The sequence below is a fragment of the Physeter macrocephalus genome, chromosome 1, assembly GCF_002837175.3.
Source record: "Physeter macrocephalus isolate SW-GA chromosome 1, ASM283717v5, whole genome shotgun sequence".
Classification (NCBI taxonomy): Eukaryota; Metazoa; Chordata; class Mammalia; order Artiodactyla; family Physeteridae; genus Physeter; species Physeter macrocephalus.
In genome coordinates, this window is record NC_041214.2 from 29,314,630 (window position 1) to 29,339,181 (window position 24,552).

Genomic DNA, 24,552 nt, shown 5'->3' on the forward strand with positions numbered 1-24,552 from the left:
CCAGCCCCTGCTGGTTGTGCTGTTACCTGCAGCTGGGGGCTGGTTGTGAGGGCAGGCTTTAGAGGCAGAACACTTGGTTTGAAGCTGGCTGTGTCAGTGTGTAGTTGAGTGATCTTGGTTAAGTTGCTTATCCCTTCTGTGCCTCAATTTCCACATCTGTAAAATGGGGGTGCTCTGACTACCTACCTCTTCAGGTGGTGAGAAGCAAAGGAGATAGGGGATACAAAGGGCATGGCACAGAGTACTGCTCCAGATACACGGCTGTTTGAGCCAGAGGAGTGAGGGAAAAGGCAAGGGAGAGAAGGGGTGCTGGCCTGTGCCCCCTGCTTCTGGGGCCTTAAGATCAATCCAGTGAGTTGAGTGAAATGCTCTGGGGAAGTGTTGCAGGAGAATTAAATCTCTTCACCTTATCCTTCCTCAGCCCACTCCATCATGCTTGATTTACTCCATTAATCAGTATTTTGGGGTGCTCCTTTCTGGCAGTCAGTGAGGGCTCCCTGAAGGGGGTGAGGCTCCAGCTGGATGTTGAGGATGGCGGGGATCAGAGAGGTAGGGGAGGGGGGGAACGCACAGGCCAGCGGAGGAGGGAGAGAGGTGAACAAGGGGGTGCTGAGGAAGGGGCAGACTTGTTAATGGCTGAGAGATTTGTAAACACCCTAGGACATCCTAACCAGACTTTTGTCATTCACTAGCCTTAGAGAAGAGCAGTGGAGATCCAGAGATCCATGACCAGTCCCAGAGAGCCAGCAGGACCACGAAGGAGGGGAGCCAGGCCAGTGGGGAACCACCCTGAGGCTGTATGTGTGAGGCCTGTGAGCAACCCTGGGCTGGGTGGAGGGAGGACAGGAGAGAGCCAAGGGCCCCCAAGGTGGTCGCCTGGGGGAGAGGATTGCTCAGAGGAGCTGGGGAGGAAATGTGCCGTTGCATTCTTTAGCTGATCAGTCCGCTCCCTGGGGATAAACCAGAGCTCAGAGAACCATCTCCATGAAAGGATACCTTGATTTCCCATGATCCTTACAATCTCTGTGTGAGGCGGGTGGTCCTATTCCCCTATCACTGAGTGGTCGAGCAGCTTGCCCTGCGTGTCCCTAGCTGGTGGGGCAGCAGCGCTTCCCGAGGGCAGTGGGGTTGGAGCAGAGAGCCCTGGGACAGACCCTGAGGCTCCATCCCTCCTCCAGAGATGCTCGTCACAAGAAGCTGGGCAGCGCATGCCATCCAGTGCCTGCCCTCTTTGCTGGGTCTCCAGCTCCCTGAGACTCAAGCGTCCTGGCAGGCCACAGGCGGCCTCATACTCCTGCCTCATGCTGATAAAGAAAACCTTCCTCATCCACGTTTCCCAAGAGCTCATTTTACTTTAGAGGCTGGTAAACTCTTCTCTTTTCCTGTGTTCAAATATGTGTCTGGAATTATGTTGAGGAGAACAACCCCCCTCCAGTCCCTGAGCTGTTGCCACGCCATCTGTGAAGCTAATGTCTGAAAGTATGAGGGTGGCCCAACAAAGCTGCCTCCCTGTATCCACCATGTTCAGGGGGGTGAGAGGGCTTGTCAAGAGGCCACAGGGGCTGAGGGGCACCAAGGTCTACACAGGACGCTTGTCTTTGATGCATTTATGAATATGCAAATATGCAAATGAAACTTCAAGTCCCAGAATCTTAAACCCACTGTGGGGAGGTGGACTGGGGATTTATTTCTGTATAGAAAATGGTTCTGCAGAGTGGGTTAGCTACCTTTCATTGACACATGACAATTGTTTCTACAGACTGTGATAAACCCTGCCTGGGACGTGTTTCTCTTTCGTTCTTTCTTTCTTCCTTTCTTTCCCTCTCTTCCTTCCTTCCTTTCACCCTCCCTCCCTCCTCTCTCTCTCTCTTTCTTTCCTCTCACCATTTTTTGCTTTCTTAACTATTTTATTATGGAAACATTTAAACCTCCATAAACAGAGAGATAATTAATTGTACATTGACCTCCCATGGATTCAACCTCACCAGCTTCAACAATTATTAACCCATGGCCAATCTGGTTTCATCTATATCCCCACCCATGCCTCATTTTCCAAAATTATTTTGAGTCAAATACCAGATATCACGTCCTTTCATCTGGAAACATTTCAAGAAGTATCTCTAAAAGATAAAGACTCATTTAACAAAAATAACACAACACCATTATCACAACTAAAAACCAATAATATTAATGCCTTAATATCATCAAATATCCAGAAAGAGCTTACGTATAATTTTTTGTTTCAGTTTGTTAGTTTGAATCAAGATCCAAACAAGTTTTGTCCATTACACAGTCATGGTAACAGGCCTTGGGCATGAGCCTCTGTGCAAGCCAGCCAGCCCAGAAGGAACAGAACATCTGGTGGAGTGCAGCAGGCAGGGAGGTGACTCATTTGCCTGCCAGGAGACTGCAAGGGCTGCACAATGGCAAGCCCAATTGTCTTGTTCCTTTGTGACCATGCCCCTCGGCTCTAGGGATGAGAGTAGGATGTGAAAGAAGGCAGAAGGCAGATCCAGGACGCTCAATGAGGAGACATTTTTGGTAGTGTAGTTTTGTGAAGAACAGAGCACCCTTTACTTTATCTACTCCAGTCCACCTCCCCAGCCTAACATCCTGCAAAGATACCTGGGTCCCAACTTTCCAATCCTGTGGCTGCACAGACATATATTTGCAATTGCCTCCTGGAAAATGAAGCCTGGGTCCTGTGAAATCCTGTGATTTCTGTGGGGCAGGCATAGATGTCAGGTAGGTAGCGGGATTACCCATAAGCTCTGTCGACTGAAAAAAATGCACAAGTTGAGAATTACGTTTTATTCGGCGGACAAAACTGAGGACTTAAGCCTGGGACACAGCCTCTCAGATGGCTCTAAGGGACCGCTCCAAAGAGGACAGGGAGGAGCCGGGATATACAGGGGGTTTTGCAACAAAGGCCAGGGAGTTGGAACATCAAAAGATTACTGTTAATTAAAGAAAACCAGAAATCTCAAGTCCATGAATTTAGCGCTTTTCTACATATGGGAAGATGCAAGGGTCTTGGCTTGCTAAGATCATTCCTTTGATAGGCACCTCAGCTATCTGGGGCCAGTATCCTGTGTTTCTCATCCTGAGTCTCCTCAGGCTGTATTGTCAGGGGCAGCTGCAGCAACTGACTGCTAGATGGCTGGCATTCTGTGTCCATCCTGAGTGCCCTCAGGGCCCACCGTAGCGGCGGCTGTAATGTGATGGTTTGATGGCTGCAGCATCCTTTGCTTACTGATATGGCAGGCAACATTTTTTCATCGGCAGTTGGTGTAAGCCCCCCACCACCACGTGAGTTCCAAAGCTGTGCCAGGGAGGCAACTGTGCTGGATGTCTCCTGACCTGACAGCCCTAGACTGGGATGGAGACTTTATGGAATAGAGGCTCACCAACCCAGATGACAGGACCAGGAGGATTTGGGTGGAGTGACAGATGTCTGACAGGAAGGTTCCCCAGGAAACTGGTTCAGCTGAGAGATCTTGTATAGTGGCATAGCTGGTAGGAAATCAGAAGAAGTCAGTCTTTGAGTTCCAGTCTAATTTCGGTCTTTAAGTGGCCATTTCATCCAATGAAATTCAAGAAATGATACAGTGGATGGAAAGATGGGAGATGTCACGATTCCATGCCTTGCCATGTCATGACAATGATGCAGGAAGAGTTTTTGGTCAAAAGCAAAGCAGAGGAAATTTTAAGTGAGATGTCATTAGCAATTGGGTTATACCAGGGTCACTAGAAGGTGGGAAAAGGGTCCACATAAGTTATCTGCCTACTGGTGGCCAGTCACCCTACCTCCCCGGGACATGCCCACGAAAGGACTAAAGTGGGAGGTGGCATAGCTTATCTGAGAAGCTAGGCAACTAAGAGCAGCCCTTGCCAGCTATTAGATAGAAAATAGGTGTAGGCAGATTCTTGACCCACGTGGTGTTTGCTGTGGTTTCAGTGGGTCCATTGGGCCAGTGGCTGGGTAGAGCTGGCCAATTTTTTTTTTTTTAATCGCTTCTCTTGAGCAGCCCTTCTCAAGTACTTGGTGTGCTTGGCCTTGAGGGTTTGAGATTTAACAAAAGATTTATAAATTTTGTGTTTTCACTTTGATGATACTCTTTTTTTTATTGAAGTATAGTTGATTTACAATGTTGTGTTAATTTCTGCTATACAGCAAAGTGATTCAGTTTTTTATATATATATATATATATATATATATATATATACACACACACACACACACACATAATGATACTCTTAAAATACATTTTTGGCCAGTAATGAATTTGAAAAAAAAAATTCATCATACATATTCACAACTTTACCCACCTCCCTGCCTTTTATGGAGGATTGTGGTTTTGTGTACTTTTACCCCAGGCCTTCTTATAGGGCTAGTCAGAGGTGCTGGGTGGAAGGGAGAATTAGAGGTGGCCCCCAAAAGTTGACTTAGTGGACAGAGAAAGAGCAGGCAGCTACTCTTAGAAGAAAGGGGGAGACTGGAAAAAGGTGAGGAATGGGGCTGAGGAGACGGGAGTCCTTGCAGAGTCAAGGACTTTTCAAAAGTAATTGTTATGACTGTGTATGGGCTTTGTGCTGATTATACAACCTCGGGTGAGATATGACTGCCTTGGGTCTTCATTTTCAGAAGACAATGAGCCTTAGAGAGGCTTACGACTTTCTCGAGGTCCCACGGGTGGAGTGGCAGGGCTGGGGACTGGATTTGTGTCTGGCTTTGTGTGATCCCAAGCCCAAGGTCTCCTGACCTTGCGGATTATCTCCTGAATGAGGCAAAGATGTATGGGGATCTTGGTGTGCTGGCTCTGATGAATAAACCCACAGAAGAAAACCCCAGAGAGAACATAAGTCTCCCAAGTCGTCATCAATATGGAAGCAGAACTTGAATCCCCACGTGAAATGTAAGCACAGGGCATATATTCTAAGCGGAAAAATCTATAAAGAGTTAAAGATTAATGGCCTTAGTGAGGCTCCGGCCAGATTTAAAAAGAACAAATCTTGCCAGACCGATGTTTTTGTGTTCTGGCGGCAGAATTATACTATGAAGAGATGAAAGGCAAGCAGCTGGTCAAACACACATTGATTTCTGGGCAGCACGTGACCTGTCCTCTGAGGACTTCCCTGAAATGGAACACAGAGCTGGCTGTGCTGACCGGGACAAGGGGAGGCCTCGGAGGGGAGGCTCGCTGGGGTAGGACGGGCCAAGGTCACCTGTTTGGTCCTGGGCTAGCCTCAAGGCCTCGGTCTCTGTCCTGTCTCCTTAGAAGCAGTGGAGGTAAACACACTGTTTAGGTGGTTCATGGAGGGTTTGTGTTTGCAACAAGGGAAGAAATAGGCCAGGAGCTCCTTGATACAGGGACGGAGAACACAGTTCAAATAGCATTATCGTAATCTTTGTAAAGACTCTTCTCATCTGTGACCTCAATTCCTGCTCCATCCTGCCCTCTGCCTCTGGATTAGAGTCCAGTGGAATGAAGAGCTGGGCATTAGAGTCAGACTGGTTTTGAACCCCAGGCCTACCATTTCCTAGCTGTGTGATCTTGGGTAAGTTGCTTAACATCTCTGAGCCGTCATCTCATAGGGTAGTTTTGAGGCGCCTGGCCCACACATCCTCAATAAATTCTAGTTTCCTTCTCGTCCTTGTCATCTGAGGCCCTTCACTGTCTGATCTCAGCGTCTTTTCCCAGCCCTATACTCTTCTTTCCCTTGAGTCACCCTCTTGGGCTGGTGGCTTTGTCTTCTGTGTCCTCACAGCCCAGCCTCACTCCTGCAGGTCCCTGGCCCCAAAAGCCTTCTTCTCCTCCTCATCCATCAAAGTCCTCCTGTTCCAGTTTCACTGTGATCTCTTCCCTGAGTTCTGAGTGCCTGAGCTCTCCCAACATGTTCGTGTTACTCACTGCCTCAAGCGGACAGAGCTCTGATTTCCGGGGAATCATGTGTGCACACGCCTGCTTCCGCTTCCTCAACGAGACTGTCGACGCTGTGGCCAGTGACTGTGTCTCCCAGCACCAGGTCAGGGGCTGGGCACACAGTGGACACACACCGAGAGAACAGGGGGGACGTGTCAAAGCTGCAAGTGATGGATGCTTTCAGCAAACACTTACCAGGCACCTTCTAGGCGCCTGGAACTGGGCTGGATGCTGAGGACACTGCCATGAGCGAGACACGACCCCCAGGAAGTTAAGTCTAGTGGAAGACAGAAATGTAACAAGTGGAGGCTTGTACAGGGTGCTTCAAGGACAAGATGGCGGTTGAACACAGGGATGAAGTCTTGGAGGACGAGTAGGTGTTTGCCTGACCGAGGAGGGAGAGGGTATTCCCAAGAGGGAACAGCACGTGCAACATCAGAGAGGTGTAGGAAAGCCTGGTGTCTTCAGGGAAAGCGGGGGGTCACATGTGGCTGCAGCATGGCTAAGGGGGAGTTCTGGGAGGACGGGAGGGATGGCACGGTCTGACACAGTGGAAGAAAATGTTGGAGGGACAAGTGGAGCCAGGCCATGGGGACCCTTAGATGCTGCAGTAAGGTACTTGGCCTCTGTCCTGAGGGAAAAGGGCAGCCACTGAAAAGTTTAAGTACAGGAATGTCACCATGAGGGAAGGGAGAGACATGCAGTCTAACAGGCCTTGGGCACGAGCCTCTGTGCAAGCCGGCCAGCCCAGAAGGAACAGAACATCTGGCGGAGTGCAGTAGGCAGTGGGGAGGCGACTCATTTGCCCGCCAGGAGATTGCAAGGGCTGCACGATGGCAAGCACAATTGTCTTGTTCTTTTGTGAACATGCCCCTGGGCTCTAGGGATGAGAGGAGGATGTGAAAGCTTTCTGTCCACCCTCCACACATTCCCCCATCCATCCAAACAACCTCCATTTATCCACCCTCTAGCACACAGAATGCATCCAGCACCTACCCATTCACCCATCTACCCACTCATTCATGCACAGCAGTGCCCCAGTCCATTCCAGTCTTTCCAGGTCAGGCAGTTTCAATGGAGTTCTCCTCATTGACCCTCTGACCTTCCTCTGACTCAGAGGGACGGGAAACCCTTTGTTAGCCTCAGTCACCTGATACAAAGCGATCCCAACATGGGTTTGGAGGAGGGCAGGTCCCCGGGGACCAGAGGGGGGAGGGAGGGCTTTCTGGAAGGTGGAGCCTGAGAGGGTGCCAAGGAATGAGTGGTGTTGAGAGAGGCTTAGAGAAGCAGGAAGGGTGTGCCAGCTTAGAGAAATGGCTCACACAAACAGTGGGAAGCCGGAAACCACGGTTGGTTACAGACGTGATCTCAAGCTGTCCAGAGGAGAGGGTTCCTGGTTGACCATTCAGAGAACAGGCAGGAACAAAAGAGAGTGACCAGACTTGGAGGCTCAAATGCTGACTGAGAAGTTGGGCTTTTCCCATGAGGTGAGGGAGGATGTTGAATGTTTTTGACACCAGAGTGACAGCAGCACGATGTAAAGATAGTTTAGGAGGAATTGCCTTGGGAGGGGGTGAAGGACAGATGCACCCCATCTTCTAAAAGCTCTGCAGAGGATCGGCCAAGCTGCTTGCTGAACAGGACACACCCCTCTGAATTCCTTCTTCCTTCTCCGGACTCTTAGATAGCGTCTTGCAGAGAGAGTCCTCTTGCCTCAGGCTCCTGGGGATTTGTTAAAACTTCGATCTCTGGGTCCACTCCAGCTCATTGAATCACAGTCTGGGTGAGCCCAGAAAAGGGCCCTTTTACCAGGCTTTCCAGATGATGCTTATGCCCCCGGCATTTTGAAGACCTGACTCTTGGCATCTTTACTGCTCGGTTGTCCTGGCCCCTTCCCTGCACCCTGACTCAGCACTAGGGGATGCCGGGTGTACACTGGATGTGGGGTTCTCCCACGAGGCTGGGAGCAACCAGAGGGTGGAGGCCTGGGCTTTCCTGCCTCTACTAGCAGGAGCTTGGTAGGTGTCTGTTAGTCAGTACGTGACAGGAGGACACCCTGAGCCTGATGGCATTTGTGAGAGCTAAGAGAATTGTCCGAAACCATCTCCATGGCTGGTCCAGCATTAACACAGATGTGAATGTTTGGGCTTGGCCTGGCTGTTCCAGGAAGACAGTACTGCTCATCATGGCCGCCATCACCCCGTCCACAGCTGCCCTGCTGATGGCAGGCTTTCCAGCTGGACTGTGGTCTGGTCTCAGTCACTCACTCACCGCATGTTTGAGTTAGCTTTCCTCCTCCCCCTTCCTCCTTCCTTCCTTCCTATTCTTCTTCCTATTCTTCCTCTCCCCCACTCCCCCCGTAGTTACAAGCAACAGAAACAAATTCTGGAGAATTTAAGAAATGAGGAAATTTACTAGAAGGATTACCAAAGGCACAACGAATTTGGGGAGGGAAAGAGGAAAAACAGATGGGACCCTCTCTTGGGAACTGTTAGGACATGGCCACCAGTACAGACCGACTCCAGCCATTTTTAGTGGTCGATGTGTTCTAGATTTAAATTCCGGGGAATGAGCATCTGGGTGTGCCCTGCCAGACTGAATCCAGTGCGGAAGAGAAGTCCTTAAAAGGAACTCAGGGTGCTGTTAGGAAGGAGAGTGGGTGCTAGGCCTTCACCAGACCATCTGGATGTTCACCCCGTGGGGCACTTGGTCCGGGCACTGTGAGACATCGAGCCCCTTCCTCTTGTAATAGGGAAGAACAAATGTGACACCATATTGGATGTTTCTTTTACATTAACCTTTGTATTCTATTGCTTTTGCTACAAGTTTGTCCCTAAAGGGATGTTGCCTGTAAGCTTAAATTATACATAATGGTCCATCTCTGGGAACCCTGCCTCCCATGTAATGAGTATTAAGCTAAAACAACTTTGTTTAGCTCACAGAAAACCTCCTGACCAGGCCCATCTGGCTGCAGGAAGGAAGAAATTAATACATCCCCAAACCAGGACTTTACCCCCTCCCCTTTTAGTATAAAAGAAGCCTGAATGCTAACTCAGGGAAGATGGTGCTTTGGGACACTAGTCCACCATCTTCTCGGTCTGTTGGCTTTCTGAATAAAGTCGCTATTCCTTGCCCCAAAGACTCATCTCTCAATTTACTGGCCTGTCATGTGGCAAGCGGCACGAGCTTGGACTCAGTGCAGTCAGGTCAGGGAGACAGCCACGGAAACGGGGGCATCCAGGGTGGCTGGTGCCAGGACGGGGACAAGCAGGGGCTCTAGGATCACCAAGGAGAGGCTCTTCCCAGAGGAGAGAGAGGGAGGTCAGGGCAGAAATTGGGAAAGACAGGTCTCTGGATGACATAACATCTTGAGACACCCGGGAAATCCACACTCACTTCACAAACATCCATGTACGAACTTGCTGTCCTGCCAAGAAGCCAGTTGAATTTTGGCCAAGTTAGGACACCCAGTGAGGTTGTGAGGTCTGGACAAGGCTCTGGGCTGCTGCTGAGAACTGGGACCCACCCCTGGCTTGACACTTCATGTTCTATGCTTGATGCTGCATCCTCTGCAGGATCTGGCTGAGGGGACCGGCTCACTCGTCCAGATGCAGCCCATGTACTCTGCCCTGCCCTGGGAGGCCAGGCTCTCCCAGACCCACGGCTACTCAAGCACAGGCCTGTGGGCCCTGGGGGACTCCCTCTAGTTTCTGCCCAACCCGCCCTGGGCCCCTGTCTGTCTGCCCACGGTGGAGGGAGGAGTGGAGAAGGAGAGATTGACACCTGGCTGTCGTTCTACTCTCCCTTCCCTTTCTCCCTCCGGAACGTGCATCCTCCACCAGCATCCTTTCCTATAGCACCACCTGCAAGAGGCGTGTACACAGATGGCTGGGTTACTGTGCGATTCTGTGGGCGCTTACCCGAGTGTGGGAAGTGTCCGTCACTTCTTTTCTGCCCACCCTCCCCCCTTGCAGAGACGTCACTGCCACATGAACCAGGTGGACAAGTCCATCCAGGGCCAGTGGATCTCTTGGGGAATCTAGAATTGTGACACTGAGACAGGGGTTAAGGTGGAGGGTCACGTGGGCACAGGTGTGCCAGCTGCTGGATGATGGGCTGCAGCTGCAGAGCAGAGATAGTCTGGGGATGGGGCAGAGCAGGAGGCAGACAGAGAGAGAGAGTGAGAGGAGGGGGAGGGAGAGAGGGGAAGGGGGCGGGGAGGGAACGCCAATTTCTTCTTTCTCTCCGGAACCCCGTGTACATGTTCTGTCCTTGGGCCCTCCCATTCCTGACATCCGTATGACACCTGTGCTCCCACCTCTGTTATTTGGGCGAGTTTGAGGAGTTCCTGTACCGAAAAGAAAAAAGAATCCTCGACTGAGGCACCCAGGAAACACTAGGAACAAGGTTTGCCTGCAAACTGCTATGTCTCTCTAAGGCGAGTGAGTCCCTGAAACTCTTCCCCACAGATTGTCTGTTGGAATAAAGAGACGGATATTGCAGTGGCTTGTATGAAAGGTAATGAAGGTGACTCCCTGCAAAGGAATAAGGAAATGAAATTTTCAGCCGCTCTATGAGATTCTGTTTTTTAAAAAAATTCAATTTACTTAAAAAAAAAATCAATCTTGTAACACTGATTAGAATAAAAAGTACACATACCATTTGACCCAGCAGTACCACTCCTGGAATCTATCCCACAAACGCACTAGCTTATAAGGGCTTATGTATAAGGGAGTCTATTGCAGCAAAAAACTTGAAAAAAGCTTTAGATAAGAACTTTGTAAACTGCTCCTTTGAGATCTGTGTTCCTCCTACAGATACACAGCCTCATGCAGAGGCTGTGTTCCTCAAGCGTGTGTGTATAAAAAGGATTCCAAGTGCAAACATGCTTCAAAAACACTGATTTATATAAAGTCTACCAGGTGTGTTTATCACGGGCTTCTCAGAGCTCATAAGATTCTTATTTGGATATTATTTTATGAAATATTTATTGAGCCCCTACTATGATCCAGGAGTTGTGCTGGGGGAAAAGAACAACGATCGAGACAAATTCTTGCTTTCAGGGAACTTGGTGTCACCATCGAATCAGTCATTTCACGAGTGATGAAATTCTCTCACAAAAGAGAGAGGGAGCTGGGAGTACTGTGGGCAAGTCTAACTTAATCAGGACTCAGAGAGGGCTTCCTGGAAGAAGCGACTTGAGGCTGAGAACTGAAGAAGAAATGGGAATTAGCCCAAAGAAGAGGAGGAGACAGCTTGTGGGCAGAGGGCAAGGTATATGCAGAAGCGCTGATGGGCCTGGGAAGGGAGTGTGAGACACTGAAAAATGCCCTGGGCTGGAGCAGAGAGTGAAAGGGCTGCGGGCCTGGGGTGGGTAGGGCAAGGACGGTGGGGGCGGGGGTGGGGGTGGGGGGAGGAGCAGGCCAACCCCAGGAGAAGCCGGGTCTTCACTCCCAAAACATGTAAAGGAAGCTCAGGAGGATTTTTTTTTTTTGCGGTACGCGGGCCTCTCACCGTTTTGGCCTCTCCCGTTGCGGAGCGCAGGCTCCGGACGCGCAGGATCAGCGGCCATGGCTCACGGGCCCAGCCGCTCCGCGGCATGTGGGATATTCCCGGACCGGGGCACGAACCCGTGTCCCCTGCATCGGCAGGCGGACTCTCAACCACTGCGCCACCAGGGAAGCCGGATTTTTTTTTTTTTAAGACACCTTTATTGAGGTGTAATTTAAATACCACAAAATCTATCTGTTTTATGTGTGTAGCTTGATGAGCTTTAGTAAATTTATATAAATGAGCAAAACCATCACCACAATCTAGTTTTAGAACATTCCTAACGCCCCCCAAAGTTCCCTTGTGCCCACTTGCGGCCAATCCCCACTCCTACCCTCAGGCAACCACTGGTCTGCTTTCTGCCTCTATAGTTTTGCCTTTTCTAGAAATTTCATTCTAATGGAATCATATAAATGTCGTCCTATATGCCTGACTCCTTCCACTTGGCACGTCTTTGAGATTTGTCCACTTTGTTGCCAGTATCCATCACTAGCTGTTCCTTTTAATTGTTCAATCATGTTCCATTGTATGGACAAAACACACTTCTTTATCCATTTACCAGTTGATGGACCTTTGAATTTTCCCAGTTTTTAGCTATAGTGAATAATGCTGCTACAAACATTCACATTCAAGTCTGCATAGATACATGATTTCCTCTCTCTTGGGCGGATACCTAGGAGTGGGGTTGCTGGATTGATTCTAACCATTCCAGTGGGTGGGGAATGGTAGCTCACTGTGGCTCTCTAAAGACTAACAGGGCTGAGCATCTCTTTTGTGCTTATTTGTCATTCCTGTGTCGCCTTTGGCGAAGTGTCTTGTTTCCAGGATTCCATGTTTGGTGACTTGCTTGAAGAATTCATAGGACTCAGAGGCAGTTACCTGTCTTGCCAATCAGTCACTGCAGTGAGGGGACACACGCAGGGCCGGCCAGGGGAGAAGACACATGGGGTGGAGTCTGGAGGAGCCCAGGTGAAGGCTTCCCAAGTTCTCCCTCCAGAGAGAACATGCACAGAACACGCCTCTTCCTCCAGCAGTGAAATGCCGCCAACACTGTGCATTGTTTCTGTCCAGGGGGGCCTGCCTGAGACTCAGAATCCAGGGTTTTTATCGTGGGCTGGTGATGTAGCATTCTGCCTGCACGACCTGCTGTGATTACCGACATTCCAAACTCCTAGAAGGAAGGCAGATGTTCACTACAAATCACATTGCTTGTACAAACAGTCTAGGCAAGCTGGTATACCCAGATTCAGTGCCCCAGGCAGACAAAACAGCCTTATCAGTTAGACACGTAGGCAATATTCCAAAAGCCAATTTCTCAGATGCCAGCCAAGGGCCAGCCTTCTATCCAGCAGCATCAGGCCTGCTGGGTTAACCCTCTCCTGCACACATCCAGTCAAATCTTTGGATTGTTTTCAATTGGGTTTTTAGGCTATTTTTTTTTTTTCCCACGGTACGCGGGCCTCTCACTGTTGTCACCTCTCCCGCTGCGGAGCACAGGCTCCGGACGCGCAGGCTCAGCGGCCACGGCTCACGGGCCCAGCCACTCCGCGGCATGTGGGATCCTCCCGGACCGGGGCATGAACCCGTGTCCTCTGCATCGGCAGGCGGACCCTCAACCACTGCGCCACCAGGGAAGCCCTAGGCTTATTTTTAAGAGAGTCCTTTACATATTCTGGGCACGAGTCATTTATTAGATACACATTTTGAAAATGTGTTCTTCAGTCTGTGGCTTCCATTGGAGTCCCCTGGTGTCCCTTGGAAGGAGTGTGGGCAGGGGAGGGGTATGCCCAGATTTGCACACACACATAACTGCTCTGGGTCTGATGTGGAGAACAGATCTCAGGGGCCGGGAGTGGATTAGGGAGGCCATCACAGTGGTCCAGGTAAGAGATGATGGGGGTCTAGATTGGGAGGGGACAGGGCGGATGGAGAAAAGAGGCTGCATATGAGGGATGTAGAGAAAGCAAGACTGACCAGGCATGCAAACACTCATTGTGAATTTCCAACAGGAAGAAGAAAGTTAGGTAGGGCTCCCTAAACTTGACCGCAAAACACAATACTATTGTTTCTAAGAGCGATACTTCCATACCTTTGTGGGATTTTAGTGTTCTGATAATTTGGGAAAGGTGGGACCAACCAGATGAACTTTAGGGTCCCTTATAGTGCCATGAGCAAGTCTTTTGGGGATTATTTTAACAATTCTAAAATATTCTGAGGTGTGCGCCTAGGTGCATTATGATGGATTGTTTAAGAGTTACACACACACGTGTATCTAACATGCTGAGCTTTGGTCCAAGAAAATAACTTCATGACTGAAATGGAACACAGTCTATGCATGGAGACCCTTGTAAAAGGTGAAGGCAGAAACACTGTTAGCATAGGAAGTGTGAGGACGGGGAGAAGAAATTCATATTCATGTATTAACTCAATTACCACATGTGCCTTGCAAATCCAGAGCACTATCTGTTTAAAATGGGATTTCACATCATTCTGTCCCAAGTGATACAGACAGTACTGTAAATGAAAAATCCTTTCCTCAGGCCGGGATCCAGAGCTCCGCTCATTTGTGCAGCATGTGCTATCACAGGAGAACCTTTATTTAAGGTTGGAAATTCTATTTACCCAGGAGCCCAAACCACTGTTTTATCTGTTTTGCAAAATAAACAAAACATCCTGGCAAACGAGATGCAAAGAAGGCCCGAGGGAATGGAGAAGAATGTGAAATCAGGTACGCAGGTCGGTGTCAATGCAATAAATCAGGAGCACAGCAGTGATACATATTTTCTCTTCTGATACTAAAAAAAAGGAGGCTACATGAATCAATGGGATAAAATGAGAGTACAAAAGTTTATATATATATATATATGTATAAATATAAATATAAATATAAATATAAATATAAATATATATATATATATACATATATATATGGTAGGGTTTTTTTGTGCTGTTTTATTTTAGGAGACAATGTATGTAAAGGCTAAGAAATGAATGTTTTGCCCGGGGGGAGCCACAGGATACAGCCATGAATCAGACAGATGAAGGCATCTCCTTCAGCCTAGCTGGGCCTGGTGCCCTGAGCCGGTGGAAAGGCTGGACAGGGAGATAGATGGTGGCGTGCCAAGATGCCTGCTACCGGGTGCACACGGTAATGATCAACCCCTTCTTAAGGAGGTGATGATGAATCTAGCTAGTCGTGCTATTTTGCCCTCTCCTGCCACAAGGCCTTTGTACCTGCTGTTCATTCTGCCTGAAAGCCAGTTGCCTTCATCCATCCCCAAGTCTCGTGGATTCATCTCTCAGGTCTCAAATCTATCCTTTCTTCCCTGCTGTCTATACTCTGTCATCAGGGTGAATCCCTGATGCCTTACAGAGCCTAAACTTTGTACAATCTTGAAGGCCCCTTCCAGAAAAAGAATAACAATTATGAATGTGAAATTAGATACGTAAATAATTAAGGTCCCTCCAGAGTGTTGGGAAGGGCCTGGTGAGCGAGGGGCTAGAGCTTAAGCTTCCTTACTTCACAGGGAACCTGCCGTCTCTGGCTGGCACATCACGTGGTGTGTTTGCCCAGCAGAGCCCTCAACACGCTTTGCAATCATGTTTAGTGGCGTGAACAGTTGATTCCTAGCCATCTCCACCCTGGACTGTAAGCTTCTTGAGGGGAGAGACCGTGTCCGTTTTGCTCACCATTGTTCGTTTTCCTACTGTTTAGTCTAGTGCCTGGCATAGGAGAGGTCCTCAGTAAAAGGATTTGAGTAAATGAATCCTGAATTTTGAATCATAATTATAATCGTAGTACTACCAGCTCCCACTCATCAGGAGTGTACACTTGTGGGGCCCTGACCATCGGGACTGAGGGTACGGGGTAGGTTGGAAGCCTCAGCCTGTGAAACATGGAGGAGAAAAGCACTCTGAACCCTGGGAGTGCAGGGAGACTGAAGTTGGGGTGCCTCTGAGTCAAGGATGTAGCATCTAATTCCTACTGTCTACAGCACTGTGTCCCGCAGCATAAACATGGCTTTATGAGTGGTAGGGATCCCCCCCGCCCCCAAACTAGTCCTTTGTAAGATTAAGCTGTGGCTTCCTAATTTTCCCTCTTGGGAAACAGAGACCCATTCCTCATAGACATATCCTCCCTGCCCAGCCATACTCTTAAACTAGTGGGCCTGGTGATTATTTTGTGCCCAGGGGACATTTGGCAATGCCTGGGGACATTTTTTGTGGTTACAATGGGCAGGTGTTATTACCAGCTAATGAACAGAGGCCAGGGATATTGCTAGGCACACTACAAGGCACAAGACAGCCCCTCCCAGCAAAGAATTCTGTGGCCCAGAATGTCACTAGTGTCCAGGGTGAGAAGCCCTGCCTCACACCCACAGGCTCCCTCTCCATCACTTTTCCTGGACACTATAGCTGTTTGCTGTTTTCCTTTTTTTTCATCCTTTGACTTCTGTACTCCACACAGAACAGTGGGGGCAATGTTGGAAAGCTATTCACCAGAGTAAATGTGATGCAATTTCAGCCATACATTCAGTTTATTCAAAACAAAATGAATATTTATAACAACAGGGGCTATTCTAGGCCGATGCATTGAATGGCTTGCGAATCTTATTCAAATACAAATACTGAGTCAGTAGGTCTGGGGTGGAGCCTGAGAGTCTGCATTTCTAACCAGCTTGCAGCCTGAGAATCTGCATTTAATCCCAGGATGAAAACACTGGGCCTGGGAGCACACTTGGAGTAGCAAATGTCTTGGCACTTAGGATACAGCAGCAAAGAAAACAAAGACTCCTGCCCTTGGGGAGCTTCCAGTTGGGCTAGAAAGTGTACTGGACCCAAAGAAGGGTGGAGAGGCTGAAGTCACAGGAACTCAGAGTCTTAGAAAATTAGCTGGAAGATAATTTAGAGGATGGCTAAGCAAACCTCCCCATTTTAGAGACTGGGAAACTGAGGCTCACGGTGGGGAAGGGAGCTAGTTAACATCACTCAGCTTGCTGTGCCAGCTTTTGGGCAGGGCTGTTTGATTTCTACTCTCCTGAATTATCAGGGTCTTTAGGAAGTTCTTGAGGGCAGAGCTCATCAGGGTTGGGGGATGGCCAGCAGCTTTAGAGGTTGCAGGCATGGAAGTCTGGAGACTCCCACGGGATGGCCCCACTACTCTCCATGCAGGAAACCCTGATTTCCTACTTCACTCATGTCCATCTTGACACACCTGCAGACACTGGGATATATTTGGGGAGATACTAGATTCTTCCCACTGACCCTTCGCGTTTCTGCACGATTAAATTTGTAGCAAAGATGAACCAGGGTAAAATCCTGGAGAAGTAAATTCTAAATGAGTTCAGTCATTTGGTCAGCAAGTGGAAAGAGTAAACGCAAACAGAGTTAGGCTAGTCAAAACCTCTTCCTAATCGGGAGTGGAAGGAAAAATCCTGAACACACACACCAGCTCCTGTGGGCACCTTTCGGGGCTCACCAGAACACAGCCATCAACCCAGAGCTTAGAGAACCATTTGCTTGGTGTTGAAAAGCAATTGCTTCCTCCACAGCTGGTACCCGGGAATGGAAACTTTTAAATTCATGCCAGTTCGATTGGAACAGTAGCAAATTTCATGGAGTAGCTAAAAAGAAAAGCAACAGCTGGTACATCAGGCATTAATAATATAACAAAGAAAGAAAAAAGAGAACCTTTTCATTAGTGCTTTTTGATGTCAATTTATTATTTATCCCTTCGCCAATATTCAAACAGGCAGGCAGTCATAAAACATTCAAAAAGATCTTCTAGAACAGTCAAGGCATCTGTTTTACCTCTGTTCTTTTTTAGAAACCTGGAAATCAGGAGCCCTGGCATTTATAGAATAGCGGTGTTTAAAAATATATATATATGTATATATGTATGTATTGTATCAAAAATATTGTTTGAGGATCACTACCTAGAAAGATTTTAGTTTAAATTTTATCAATGGCCAGTAGGTAGGCAGACTACGGTTTGTAAAGGAAGATTCAATGTCAATCAGCAAAGTGTTGCTTCCAAATTTTGGACTCCTCCATGAGCATTACTTTGTGGAAACAAGGCACTGACAAAGCCCACTGTTTGGTAATTAGCATCCTGTCAAGTCTCTCCAATCAAGACCGGCAAGCTGCACCTGGTCCTAGTTAAAAAACGCTTTGTGGGCAATTCTGATCTGACCCTCAGGGGCCCCCTGCCATGTGCAGAACTCCCTTCAGTGTGCAGCCATAACTACCATTTACAAAATAAGAAGGCCTCTTCATCCAGAGGTTCTGAGAGCTTTTGTCTAAACCTAATGACCTGCCACACCACTTTAACTTGTGTGATAGATGTCCATCCTTGTGATGCAAACATTTGCTCCTCCCCGAAGAAGGTATCTCTTCCTGGGACAGAAGATGCCTCACAAACAAAATCATTGTTAAAACAAACCAAATGAAAAATGGAAAAACTCTGGAAAACAAAGACTGTAAGCACCCTGTCCTCAGGATGAGATCAGTGGAGGAGGAGCTGGCCCTCCCCAGCTCGGCTAACCTTCATTCCTCTCCGAGGCTGGCGTAGAGGTCGTGCTCCTTGATGTAGGCGATGACGGCATCGGGGAGCAGGTACTTCACGCTCTGCCCTTGGCCCAGGGCCCGCCTGATGTATGTGGCACTGATCTCGTTCTGCACTGGTTCCCTGGCCAGGTGGATGTTGTCCTGGTACCTTTGCAGGATGGGCGAGCCCAGGATGTACCCCTTCGGGTCGTGCCCTGCCCGGTCCACGCACACCAAGCCGAACTTCTCCACTATTTCCTGGATGTGTGTGTCTTTCCAGAGGTTGGGGGTCTGGAAGGTCTTCAGGACATCTGCCCCGCAAAGGAGCTTCAGCTCAGGCACAGCTGGAAAAACAAGGGTGGATCCCAAGAAAGTTACAGAAAGGTCATGGCCAGGAAAGATAACATCATATTCTGTTTGAAATTTTCAAAAAATGCTTTTCTTGGAATGTATGGGGAACTCAAGGTCTCCGTGTTCATGACTTAAAAAGAAAAAGCATGTAAATGAATCTGAAGCTACTTCAGGGACATACAGCTGTAAGTAATACTTTAATCAATAAATCTTTTAACATTGGCAAAGTGCCAAGTAATACAAAATGGATTTTTTTTTTTTTTTTTTTTTCAGTGTTATACCACAAGGCTGTCTGTGGTTGCTGGACCCCATAGCAGAGTCCAAAGGCGGCTGTGCTGTACCTACAACCCCGTCTTCTGATAGAAGGTGAGGTTCTTAAAGCCCTAGGGCTGACAAGTCACTCACTGCCTTTCTCAAAATCTATTTCAGCCCTAACACCTGGTATTTTTATAAGTACAATCTCATCCTAAAGGTTAATTATAAAGGATCTGTGGGTAACTAAAAGGTCTCTAAGACCCCAATTGGTGACCTACCTTTTCATCTGTTTTCAATAAAACAAAGCTCTAGAATAACTGATCAATGTGGCTAATCCTTGGACATTTGTGCTACTAGAAAATGATGATTATGATGATTAAAGAATACTTAACATGTATTGATTGTTTACTGTGGGCACTATTGCTAAGCGCTTTATGTGTTTAATCTCATTTGAGCCTCAGAACAACCTTGGAAAGTAGGTGTTATTGTTGTGCCCACTTTGCGGAGGGGGAAACTGAGGCACAGAGAGGTGCATGACTCATTTAAGCAGAGGAGTCAGGATTTAAATGCACACAGCCAGCCTCCAGCTGGGGCATTTGAAACCGCTGGGCTCTGCCTCCGCCTGCTGGCAGGAATTGTACATGCATCACCCTGCCTGGATATTCCTGGCACCATTTCTGTTCAGGCCCCCTTTGAATGGGCTAATCGGAAAAGGAAAAACCAAGTCCATGCTAGAAGCAACCAGCAGGACCTCTAGTCCTTCTGGAAGCCAGTTCTAGCTTCAGTGAACGGCAAAGGCTGGGCTTCTAGGGCACGGGCCTCTCTCAGTCACCCTGAAATCTCAGCTGGGAGGGGCTTCAGGGATACGAGCTGCTGGGGAAAACCTGATGGAAATGGTCGGTTTAGGCTCCTCTATTGTGAAACCTTCGAAGGGATCTGGACGTGGACCAGAGAGATGAGTTTACAAACGAGCACTAGACCAGCGGTGCACTGGAAAGTGAGAAACTAGAGATGTCATGGACAGGTCAGAGTTCCGGCCTCAGTCGGGCACAGGCTGCCGTGGGGCTGGAGCTGAGATCCTTCTCTGGGCCTCAGTTTCCCCATCCATGAAATGGTGGCACTGGGCTTGTTTCCTCATTTTAAAGCAGCAGATGTAATTACAGAAACACACTTCAAACACTTTAGCAGCATAATACTAGTATAATAAAATGATATTCAAACATTTATCAAGGCATGTATTCATGAATTCTCCATGGTTAAGAACTAGGACTCTAGTGCCAGACTTCTTAGATTCAAATCCTGGCTCTGCCATTTGACAGCCGTGTGACCTCAAGTTTAAAATGGGGATATTAACAGTACTTATCTCATAGGATTATCTTAGAACTGAATGAGCTTATAAATGTAAAGCACTTAGAACAGTGCTTGGAACAGAGTAAGTGTGACATATGTTAACTACTGTCCGTCCGTCCGTCCATCCATCCATCTTTACCTACTCATCCACCAATCCATTCATCAGTACATCCATTCAGCACTTACAGAATATCTCCTAAGTACCTGGCCTTTTAAAATCAATAAAACTGCATTTAAAAATTATTCAGGGCTTCCCTGGTGGCGCAGTGGTTGAGAGTCTGCCTGCCGATTCAGGGGACGTGGGTTCGAGCCCTGGTCTGGGAAGATCCCACATGCCGCGGAGCAACTGGGCCCGTGAGCCACAGCTACTGAGCCTGTGCGTCTGGAGCCCGTGCTCCGCAACGAGAGGCTGTGATAGTGAGAGGCCCGCGCACCGCGATGAAGAGTGGCCCCCGCTCGCCGCAACTGGAGAAAGCCCTCGCACGGAAACGAAGACCCAACACAGCCAAAAATAAATAAATAAATTTAAAAAATATATATATATATTAAAAAAAAATATTCAATAACTTAGACCTTTTTCACTCATTTGGGCTGGTCCCATTGCTTACACCATGTATGTGGATCCAAACTACTCTGCACCTGTGAGATTTTACTCTGATTTCTTATGTATTTGACCATTGTAATGTAGCAGGAGATCACCGTTTGACCTTTCAAACAATTGGGTTGCTGTTATGTGGTCTTCCTATGGGGGAGGTTAAATGATGTGCACTGAATTCCAGGGTCTTCTGGGGTCTGAGGCACACCACCCTGTTCCCACAGGTCAGGGATTCTTCTCCTGTGGATTTTTGTGGGAACGATGTCCACATATCCACTTCGATGTTAGATAGTGTTTGAATTCATTAACCATGACAGTATGGAATATGATTCCCTCTGAGCCCTTGCCCAGAAGAGACAAGTACCCTCACCTGCCCCGTCCCCCCAAGTCAAAGGCATGTCTGTGGGACTGGTGTGATGGCCATATGCGTCTCAGACCCCAACTCTGGGCAGTCCTGTCATCAGGCCCCCCCAGAGGCATTCACGTCTCCCTTTCAAATCCTTTCAAATCCATTCACATCACTCTTACCAAATCTGCAGACCGAGTGACTCTGACTGTCTAAGTCCAAAGTCTGTAAGTCTGAGGTTTTGAATAAATACTGCCAATTTGATTTGTCCTAACAGTGATACAGTGACATAAATAGATGTCCACGGGCATTTTGGGGCAGCGTGCTTTTTGAATGGCCACAGGCTTTGGAAAGCAGATGAAGTAGAGATTAACACAGAAAGTGGGAGAAGTGCCACCAGGACCTGTCCCTTTGAATGTCCAGTTGCCCTAACTCTTTGACATCAAAGAGCACCAACCCTGAGGCCAGTCAGCCCTGGGTTCTAATTTCAGATCTGCGAGGACCCTGGGATAGTTATAGCTGGTGGGCCTGTTTCCTCAGCTGTAGTAGGGATAATAAAGCCTCCTTTGGGAGTTATGGAAGTTGAGTGATGGAGAGAATGCAATGGAAATCTCCTGCTTAGTGCAGGCACCGAGGGTGGTGTCTGGAGCATAGGACTTCTGGGTCTAGACAGGACACCCAAGATGAAGCCAGGTATTGGCAACTGAAGGGGGGCACCCAAATTAACCTTGGAACAGTCAGTGTGAAATGGAACCAGATGAAGCGTCTGCTCTGGTTGTATGAAAGGAGAATGGGGCTGAGCTGTGCTCGGGCCCCATCAGCCAAGGCAGGGACCACGTTCACAAGCGACAGAGGCGGCCTCTTAAAGGACTGAGGCATCATCCACCCCAAAGTGTGACACCCAAACAGCCCGGGACAAGGCAATTCACACACCTCTGGGTGAGTCCAAGGAGGACAGCAAATCACAGGAGTGATGGGTAAAGCAGGGCTCCAGCGTCCAGAAGATGCTGAGCTCCGCCCCAGAGGAGAACAGCGCATGACAAAATACACGGCACACAGAATGGTCCTTTAAAAACATGTCACTAGTAACATACAAGCGACCTCATCAAAAGCCAAACTTACGGTGAGAAAAAAATCACCTGCCTTTTTAAAATTGCTCTAGTTTTTTTCTTCTGATGACAAACATGAAATCTATGTCAATTATGGGATGTATGGAAAATACATAAGTATTTAAAGTAGAAAATAACAGCAACAATAATTCTTTCTACAAAAAACTCAATATTTTGGTGTATTTCTTTAGTCTTTTCTATTTAAACATGCAAATAGATGTGGAAGTATATTTACATATTTTTATATACTTGAGATTACACAGTATTGTATCCTGATTTTTTCCCATTCACCTCCTAAGTGTTTCTCCATATCATGAAAACCTTTTGCGTGGATTCTTCATCCTATATATACAGAATATCCTATATACATCCTATATATATACATCCTATATATACAGTGTAATTTACTTACACATTCCCTTACATTTAAACACTGAGGTTGCTTTTATTTTCTGCCATTATAAAAATTGCCATGATAAACATCCTTCTGCATGCCTTCATCCCAATTTCTAATTATCTCCTCAGCCAGATTCCTAGAAGGGGAATGTATCAAGCAAAGGGCACACACATTTTTAAGGCCCCTGCTATATTTTGGTAAATTGAAAAGCTCACTTTTCATTCAATGCAAACTTCCTTTTTTAACAGTTACTTTGGAAGAGAACAAGATGAGTCGGATTTAGGGTTTGAACAGAGAGAAAGGGGATAAGGAACAAACCCCCAACATCATAAGGCCAAACAGAGCAGACTAGTAGCCCCCTGGAAAGAGAAATCCAAAAAGAATGCGGGGTGAGCTTTGGGGGAGGGAAGGACTGGTTCCACCACAGGGAAGTGGGTTCCAATCTGGGCCTCACAGGACAGACAGGTTTTCAACTGGGGAGCCAAGAAGGGAAGGGGGAGGAGGGGCACGCCAGGCAGAGACAGGGATTCTGGAAGCATCTGCAGAGAGGTGAGAAGCTGGGAGCCTAAGCATGGCCTTCCTCCTACCTCACTGGAAGCAGCTACTCCCTTCCTTCACTGTGGACTCCAGCATCCTGAATGGCATGGAGTGCCCAGCACTCCATGTGTGCCTTACTCAGCCGCCCCTCTGTCCCCGAAATATCCCCAGCCCCAGATAACCTGCTGATCCTATGAGTCATGGTGTCGGCGTCACCTCCTCCAGTCCCCCTAATCCATGTCTGGACTCACCGCCATTCACAGCTTGTCTCCAGCTCAGGGCAGTGGCTGGGCACCTGTCTCTCTTCTCAGCCAGCATCTCTAGAACCCTATTAGGAGTGACTGCTGAGCCAGAGGTGATTCAGAAAGAAGGCAGAGGGCTGCGAATGCACACTCTGTGCTGTGCTCAGGACTGGGGGACAGATGAGGGGGAGCCCGTGCTGGCAATGCAGGCGGGGCAGACAGGGAGACCAGGGGAGTGTAATAAACATTGAAGAAGCTGATCATATAGGAGACTCTGTAGCTCCTTCTTTCTTGGATTCCTGCTCTAGTGCACAGTTCCCCAAACTGGCGGTAAAGCAGTTCCCCAGCGTGCCTATTAAACATCCAGAGTCCCAGGCCCCATTCCCCCTCAGCAGGTCTGAGGCGTGGCCTGGGAATTAGCGTTTTTAACAAGCCTCACAGGTGATTCTGCTGTGAGTGATCCTTTGACCAGCATTCAGGAACTGCTGCAGGAAACGTTTAGGGCATTTTCAAGTCCTTTTAATTAATTGATTAATTAATTATAAACATATAGATATTCTTTTTCAGATTTTTTCCATTATAGGTTATTACAAGATATTGAGTATAATTCCCTGTGCTATACATACAGTAGGTCCTTGTTGTTTACCTATTTTATATATATAGTAGTGTGTATATGTTAATCCCAAACTCCTAATGTATCCCCACCCACCCTTCAAGTCCTTTTAGAAGAGTGTTTCCCAGTCTGTGTTCTGGGGAGCACCGGTTCTGAGAAATACTAATATGCATTAAAAAGAGTCCCATGATTAAAAAGCGCTGAGAATGGCTGCGAGCCTCTTCCCTTTCTTTCAGGGTCACAATGTTCATGAACATAGTAAAGGCTCTGAAAGGTCCTGCAGTAAAGACACCACTTTAAGTCTGTTTAACCGTGACATTCTGGAGCCCTTCTAATAGGGAGATAGTGTCCCACCAACTAAAGCTGGGAGAGCCGCTGGGGTGTTGGCCCAGTGGGACCAGCGATTCCCTGCTCATGGCACATCCTGCACCCCCCCCACCCCCCCCCACCCCCCACACCCCGCCATCACTGGTGCTCCTGCTTATGTGCCTGAGGGGCTATGCATTTGACCCCTGGTACCAGGGCTGCCACGGGAGGTACTCTGAAGTCACAGCTGACAAGATTCCAACAAACACCAGGAGTTGAAGACAGGGTAGAAACCCGGGGCTACAGATTAAAAGGATAATCCAAATCGACTTTACATGCCTTAAAAATAGGCTTCCTCTTCCAAGTAAAACACTGAGTAACGCTGCTATAAAGTATTAGTTTAAGGGATATAATGGCACATTTTGTTTTAA

The 24,552-nt window shown here is 48.0% G+C and overlaps 1 protein-coding gene across 1 annotated transcript in view; it reads right to left on the bottom strand.

Moving 5' to 3' along the window:
• Positions 1-17,182: 17,182 nt before the first annotated feature.
• Positions 17,183-24,552, bottom strand: part of NMNAT3 (nicotinamide nucleotide adenylyltransferase 3) — a 68,298-nt gene continuing 60,928 nt past the window's right edge. Inside the window, exon 4 of the mRNA XM_028489321.2 lies at positions 17,183-18,364. Coding sequence (XP_028345122.1) covers positions 18,021-18,364 — 344 coding nt within the window. The 3' untranslated portion in view covers positions 17,183-18,020. The remainder of the gene's footprint in view (positions 18,365-24,552) is intronic.